Below are 8,380 nucleotides of genomic sequence, written 5' to 3'. Positions count from 1 at the left end.
GGGTGGTCCGGCCACCCCCTTGGCCAAAACCAAAAAAAAAAAAAAAAAAAAGGGACCGGGTGCATTTTTCCAGCTATAGTGCCGTTCCTGGCCTGTTGGCACTGTTGGCAAACGAGGCCTTTATCTCCAAGACTCCAACACTATACTCATTTTCCTCCTTCACATAATGTGGATTTGGTCGACAAGTAATGACAATCGTTTGTACTACCCATGGTGACAAATTGATCGGCTACTGCTCTAATTTGTGCGCTAATCTGTGAACCAATTTGCTCTCCAAATTGGTCAAGCAGCCAATCATCAAACCGAACAAATTGCTCCTCCAAGCATGGCAAATGCATCATTAGTTGATTATCATGTGTTATTGGCCTCTGCGCCCTCATTATACACATCACTAATAGTCGCATGTCGATTTCCTCCTCCACATGTTCTTCTTCGCGCCAAGATAGGAAAGAAACCTTGGACTCTGTTACCAACCAATGCTAGAAGTGTAGTGGGTTGCAGAATTAACAAATACAAAACTCATAACTATTTTCCAAACAAAAAATACAATCAATGATTTCTAGGAAAAATAGATAGAAGAGCTCTCTAAGGAAAATATATCATAAATTGCAGCTTTAGGCGGTCCCAAGTGTCTTTATATGGAAAAATAAGTCCAAACCTCTTACATGGAAAGTAAAATAAAACGAAATTATTGAGAAGTCGCGTTCCAACATATAAAAGTCTCATTCGAACAAAACTTTGCGACAAAGTTTTACGGTCAAACGAGTTTCGACCGAACATCTCGTGTTGTCATAAATTGTAGCACTTAGTCGAACAAACATCGACCGTCAATCAACTAATTAAGCCTCTCAGGAAGTCCCCATGATCGAACAAAAAATGACTAGGCATCGATAGGGACTCCCTGAAAGTTTGTCTCAAACTCATTAAGTCGATGCGTTTGAACAGGCCGTCTAGAGTCGCCGTTCAAACGCATCACCCCCAATAGGTGTTCTCCAATTATTCAATAAGCCTCTTAGGAAGTGCTCATGATCGAATGGACAATGACTAGGCATTGATAGGGACTCCCTGAATGTTTGTCTCAAACTCATTAAGCCGATGTGTTCGAACAAGCCGTCTAGAGTCGCCATTCCAACACATCACCCCCAATAGGTGTTCTCCAATTATTCAATAAATGTGGAATCATTTTATTTTCTCAAGAGGTGTGTGACCTTTAGAACCTTACCCTTTTTAAACCATTCTTTCACTCTTTGAAACATAAAGGATTTGCTTTTGGGGGAAGAATATTCTCTAGAAACCCTCCAAGCAAGTATTTTGATTTCATTTGGAGCCTTCTGTAATCTGTTTAGTGCATGCATGAGCACAATAAAGCAGTAGTATTGATCACTTTTCAAGTGAATATTTTACATGCATTTTTGCATCCAATGCCCAAAAATAATGCTCACCTTTCCTAACCTTTGACTACTACAGCTTCAAACGGCGCATTTCTTTATAATTTTATTTTATCTTTTACTTTTATTTCTATTTCTTAAATTCACAAATTCATATTCCAGCCCCTTCTTTCAAGGAAAGAGCTATCATTTGAAAGATCTTTCACTTAAAATTTGTCGCTTGATAAAAACAATTAATGGTTTTTTTTTTTTTTTTCTTTAATGACAATATAGAATCATTTAGAAATCTTGGATTAATTAATTATACCATCACCATTCACCAACTCCTTCCCCCTGCCATAAAGTAGTTGGAGATCCACCCCCACACAGTACGACCACCTCGGAGGGATGGGATCTCCGATAAATTACCGTTGTGGAAGTAGGGCTTGGTCGTTGGAAAATCTCACCACTATTTTTAATTAAGACAACTACATAGATTGATTTTGCATTTGTAATTTTTTTGGTTTTAGTCTTTTTTAACTTTTTTTAGTTTTTTTATATTGACTTTTTTATTTTTATAATTTAATTTATAAGTGTTTTTTAATTTTAATATATTTGTATTTTTTTTGTTTTAATTTTTATTTGGTTTTTTAATTTTGATTTTTGATTTTTTTTTTATTGAACTGGTACTGATACATTAATAATATATATTTTTTAATTTGTTTAATTTTAAGGGTATTATATATAATTTTTTTTTAAAGTTAGGGCACTTGGGTCATTTCAAGTTTTTTTAAGGAGGTTGATTGACGAAAGAGGGTTTTTGGAAAGTAAATGGTGGTTTGTTATAGTCGTGTAGTAAACATTGTAGTTCATGTGGGTATATTGATGGAGCGTAGTAGCTCATGGGGAAAAAAAGTAATTACCTATTTTTATTTTAAGGTATATGTTGACTTGACATTTGACAAGAATGTACGCATGGCAATTTATAGGTCTTACATTGTACACGTGGCAAAAAATTTGTAAGTTTTTTTAAGGAAAATGATTTACGTTAATATTTTTTCTATCTTTTTTTCATATCATCCTCCAAATTCAAATAGATCACCATTAGATTTGTTGACTCCACACAAATTCAATGGTGGATTCATCCATTAACTATGGAGATGGTTGAAAAATGAATGAATTCTATCATTTATCTTATTTTAACATTAGATGGAATGATCAATTTGATAAAAGTGAAAACCGCGCACACGAAATAAATATATCATTTTTGAAAAGCTAGTGTGCTTTTGATAAAGTAGTAAACCACATGGATCAAGTTTATATTTAATCATATTTTCATTTATATTAATGGGTTTGACATTCATAACAGCTGAGCTATGCCCCAATGGAGTAAATTTTTCTTTGTTTATAGAATTCATCTTGCCCCCAGCCAACTCAATTAGCTAGTTTATAGATGCAACTAGCTTCCAAATTCTAGATCACTTGGCATAATTAATTCAAGATCTTCTATAATACAGTAACAAAACTTGCCACCATATACACCATAATGATATATACCTAGTTCATTAATTTATAATATATAATCAATAATATGGCTTCAATCACAAGAAAGCTTTCTTTGGAACCAAACACTTGCTGAAGATCAGGTATCTTTCCTCTGGGTTGTGAGCATCCATATCAACTCCAGAATTTCACAAAGAGAAAGGAAACCAAAGCATGAAAGAAATAGAAAGAAGAATATGTTCCACCATATATGATCAAAAGGCAAAATGCTTAACAGCTAGTTGGTCTCTCTAATGTTTCAAAAGGTAAGAGTAAGAGTTTTGGTCAAATTATCAAGGAGAAATGATATATACACTTCTGTCAAGTTCACACTTCACTACAAAAAAAAAAAAAGGCTATTTTTTGACGTGGCAAATAGTACATATTTTTTACCACGTCAAAATTTTCTAACGTGTTGGATCTAACACGTTAGGAATTTCTGACGTGCCATCTTTGGCACGTCAGAAATTTTTCATTTCTGACACCCACAATCGTAATGCCTGAAACACGTCAAAACCGGCATGTCATGAGGATTTTTTGACGTGTCAGACCACTTGACACGTCAGAAATCGTGAGTCAACAAAAAATTGGTTTTTTGTAGTGCTTTCAAGTATTTATTCCCTAACATTATAGGAGATATGATTTGATTCCTTTATGATCTCTCCAATTTGTCATTAGTAGCTTTCATATTTGAGTTGTATTTTCCTTTTCTTAGTTCATAGTTCATGGGATTTTGTTCCGTTTGCTGTACTATAAAACAGAGATCAATGATACAAAATAGATACGAGAATTCATTCTCTCTTATGTACTCCTTGTTTAATGTTGTTCCAATTTGCAAAAATTAGCTACAAACTGGGATTTGTATGTAACTAATTTATATAACGCAATCTAATAAATTGATATGTGTCCTTAAAGCATGTGGGAACATATGCTTTTCACATATTTTTTTAATAGCATTAATAAGAAAAGATGTGCTTTGTATGAATTAGCTACAAACCAGTTTGTATTTAATTTCTGTCATTTCTTAACATTAAAAATCATCCATCCAAAGCTCAATAGTAATTTTCATTGGCATTTTAGAAAGTGTGCACTTAAGAGTGCATGTAACATTTCTTTTTATTGAGTACAAATATTTATTCGTAATTTGGGAGAATCTACGTTTGTATATTAGTCAGCACTATCACGAATAGGTAAGTTTTCGTCATATCATATCATATATTTGAATAGTCTAAACTTTCTAATAGGATCAATTCCTGCTGTAAAATTAATACTCTCTCTCTCTCTCTCTCTCTCTCTCTCTCTATATATATATATATATATAGATGACTCATTGAGACCCTCAATGTGCATGTGTGTTCCTGAGGTTGAGGAAGTGAGTGATGAAGATGCAGGAAGATCAGGATGTGGTGATAGTAGGAGCAGGAATAGCAGGATTAGCAACTGCTGTAGCCTTGAAGAAAGTGGGGATCCGAGCTTTGGTGTTAGAAAAATCACAAGGGTTGCGTGCCACTGGGGCTACCTTAAGTCTTTACCCTAATGGTTGGGCTTCTCTTGATGCCCTTGGCATCTCACACAAACTCAAAAGCTTTTATTCTCCTTGCACAAGGTAATTATCTTGATCACAAACACAAACATACATATATATATCTTCGTTTGTTTTTGGATGAATATATATATATATATATAATAATTACTTTCTTTTGGTTATTATAATTATTAGGGCATACATAACAGATACTGATACAGGAGCAACTCAAGAAATATCTTTCACAAAAGCTAATAGGTGATGAACTAGAAATATCTTTCAAGACTATTTCGTTTGTGTTTACTTTGACTTTACAGTGCATATATGAGAGTATTGAGGGATCATTGAGTTTTCTTTCTTTCAAAGTAGGAGTGGGGCCGAGCTTAGAGTTGTACACCGTAAAGCCTTGCTGGAAGCTCTGGCAGAGGAATTGCCAATGGAGACCATCCGTTTCTCTTCCAATCTCACCTCCATTACAACCCAAACCCAAGAAGGCTCATCGCCGCATGTTGCTCTCATTAAAATGGAAGATGGAACAACCATCAATGCAAAAGTAAGGACTATTCATTTCCCACTTCACAAAATGCACAAAATTGGAGTATGCCGAAACTACCTCATGGCGATTTTGAGGCAGCCGAACCACCCTTCATGGTCTCTCGTCTAAATGACAAGAAAAAACAAAAACAAAAATTGAGGGGCTAGCCAAACCACCCCATGGCCATTGAGGGTGGTTTGGCCAAGGAGGTGGCCCAACCATCTCTGCATTTCTTTCTTTTATATATATTGCATATTTAGTGCATGTTTTTAATATTTTTTAATAATTATTTTTATTATAAGTGACACGTGTCACACAGTGATTAGTGCTGATGTGAGACGTTAACGAATTCCATTTACTTTCTAAGGGCATAAACACTTTTTCTTTTCTTTCTTACGTACCCAGGAAGTGTGTAATCACTTCTTAAAAATTAGGGTTAATAACTTTTTTTAGTAGCTGGGTTTGCAATTTTTTATTTTTTCTCCCTAGGTTTCCAAAACAGTCAAAAATGGTACTTGACCTATAGGAAAAGACAAAATTGATACATTCGTTAGATTCCCTGAGAGAAAATTAACGATATGCCACGTGTCCTAAAAATTAAAAAAATAATAAACTAATAAAAAAAAAAACTAAACCTTAAAAAAAAAATGAAAATTACATGGGATGGCCAGCCACCCCATTTTAGTTTTTATTATTTATTATTATTTTTTTTTTAATTTTTAATTTTCAAATCACGTGGCAGATCGTTGATTTTCTCTCACGGAATCTAACGAAGGCATCAATTTCTTCTTTTCTCATAGGTCATGTACCACTTCTGACTGTTTTGGAAACCTATGGGAAAAAAATAAAAAATTGCAAACCCAAGTACTAAAAAAATTATTAACCCTAAAAATTAAAATTTATCAATACTCCAAACCATTTAGTCCAATTGTATATTTATCTCTTATATTTTATGAAAAACTTCAGAGTACGAATAATGGGATCTTAAAAAGTGCAAGTTAATGGGATGAAACATTTCGAGTAATTCTAGGAGACCTATTTATGTTATTCTTGTGTCATACTAAAAATGATGTTGCTATTAAAATCACAATTGGATTTGTGATTGATCATTATTGAATTTTGATCAAATGATGATTTTAATAGCCACATCTGTCACATCATTCTTAGTAGAACACAAGTAGGCCTTCTAGAATTACTCAAACATTTCTTTCATGATTTCATCTTTGTCTAGTGTCTATTGATGTTCTTAACATCTTCATCAATGGCTGAATAAATTTCATATTTATTTTATTTTGTTTCTAACAATCAAATGTCTATTATATAATTATTGAGTCAAAAGATAAGGAGTTTCTCTTTGTTTCCCAACACCCCAAATATATATATCTCCAATAAATGACCGATTAATATTTTGTAAAACTATCTATTAACAACATTATTAGAAGTTGTTCTACTAGTTTACTCATTACCTTTAATTCCTTTTTCCCATATCGGAAATGAAAGGCTTTGATAGGGTGTGACGGGGTAAACTCAAAGGTGGCAGCACAATGTTTAGGACTCACCGCGCCTGTAAATTCCGGCCGATGGGCGGTGCGTGGGTTGGCCATGTTTCCCCATGGCCATGGGTTGAACCAAGACTTCAAACAATTTGTAAGTGTGGGCAAAAGGGCTGGCTTTGTCTCTCTCAACCAAACAGAGCTCTACTGGTTTCTCACTGCCAAATTAGCTTCGTGGACAGGTATATATGCTCACATATTTTCAAGCTTAGCACTACCCTCATGTAGGGGTGGGTATTGGTTTGGTTCGGTAAAGTCATTATCAGTCGGTTAACCGACATTGTTGATTAAATCGGTTAATTCACTGATATCATTTCGATAACAAATTAATTATTTCGAAATTTTCGGCTAATTTCAGTCAGTTAATCGGTTAACCGTGGGCTTTTTAATTCGGCCAATGCTATTTTTAAATTGGCCAAAAATTAGTTATTTTGGGGCCCAAATTGTTTTTTTTTTTTTTTTGCTAAAATAATTTATTGAACATAAGATGCAAACAATAAGAATATAAGATGCAAAAAACTTACTAAATACTTTCAACAAAACGTCAGTCCGCAAAGTCCATCCGTTGAAGCCTTAATCCATGTCAAATTTGGTGGTTCGGTTTGGTTCGGTTATGCATATTTCAGCTCGGTTCGGTTCGGTTAACCGACAACAAAAATTTTATACTGATTAAGCAAACCGAACCAAACCAAACCGACGTCGGTATAAAAAATTCATACCAATTTTTGACTCGCATAAGTCAGTTGAAAGTTAATTTCAGTTCGGTCGTAATCGGTAGGTGGTTAATTTGTCCACCCCTACACTCATGTTAGCAATATGGAAATATTTTGCATTTCAGATAAAAGCATAACAAGGGATCCAAACAAGATACAAAGAGAAGTGATTGACAACTTTGCCACAGACTTGCCTCCATTGTTCACAGAAATCGTCCAGCATTCTGATCTTTCCACCATAACATGGGCTCCTCTAATGTATAGGCTCCCATGGCATGTCATATTTGGAAATTTATGCAAAGGAAATATCACTGTTGCAGGTGATGCCATGCACCCTATGACGCCTGATTTAGGACAAAATGAATGTGCAGCACTGGAAGAAGCTCTTGTTTTAGGCCAACAACTGGGGGGATTGATTACTCAAAAAACAGGCCTTGTGCCGGCAGCCGTGGCCAGAGCCTTTGAAAGATATGCTAAGAAAAGGAGGTGGCGTGCCGCGGGCTTGATCACCACCTCCTATCTGTCAGGGTGGGTGCAACTTGGTGGATTTGGATGGCACATGAAATTCTTAAGGGATGTGGTGTTCTATAAACTTCTTTACAGTAGGGTGTTGGATGTTATTATACATTATGATTGTGGGGAGCTCCCTTGTGTTACCTCATGTAATGGGTGTGAAAAGTCAGATTGAGAAAGACTCTAGATCCATTTGGCAAACCCTTTTGCCTTAGATACTGTCGCTCACGTGAATTGATGGGATATAAAGTTTTGAATTTTTGTATTGAAAATCGAATTTTTTTTGTTTTGTAGCGGTTTTTTATTTGAATAGTAATAAAAAGTGAATGACGTGATATAAAAAGGAAAAAAAAAAAAAAAGTGAATATGTTTTGATGTTGATTTTTTTTTTTTTTTTGTAGAAAATTGATGTAGACAGTAAATAAAAGGGGAAAAAAAATGTTTGCCAAATAGACCCCAAATGACTTGGCATTTATGTAAGGGATATGTGTATTTTTCCTTCGTTCTATTTTCTTAGAAATATGATAAAAATTATTCTTTCAACTATCTTTTAACCATCTCCTTATAGTCAATGAGTAAATCTACCATTAAATTTTTGTATAATCCATATGAGTTCACAATCCAATGGTAGA

The 8,380-nt window shown here is 34.5% G+C and overlaps 2 protein-coding genes across 2 annotated transcripts in view; both read left to right on the top strand.

Moving 5' to 3' along the window:
* Nucleotides 1-8,380, top strand: part of LOC132165342 (probable cinnamyl alcohol dehydrogenase 9) — a 58,342-nt gene that overhangs the window by 6,653 nt on the left and 43,309 nt on the right. The window lies entirely within an intron of this gene.
* Nucleotides 4,295-7,923, top strand: LOC132164944 (monooxygenase 3-like). Its single transcript, XM_059575465.1, has 5 exons — nucleotides 4,295-4,515; nucleotides 4,630-4,692; nucleotides 4,804-4,987; nucleotides 6,470-6,704; nucleotides 7,361-7,923. The coding sequence occupies exons 1-5, from the start codon at nucleotides 4,295-4,297 to the stop codon at nucleotides 7,921-7,923; spliced, it is 1,266 nt and encodes a 421-aa protein (XP_059431448.1).

Source organism: Corylus avellana, chromosome ca11 (assembly GCF_901000735.1).
Source record: "Corylus avellana chromosome ca11, CavTom2PMs-1.0".
NCBI classification, from domain to species: domain Eukaryota; kingdom Viridiplantae; phylum Streptophyta; class Magnoliopsida; order Fagales; family Betulaceae; genus Corylus; species Corylus avellana.
Note: the sequence above shows the minus strand (reverse complement) of the source record. Positions and strands in the feature narration are given on the sequence as shown.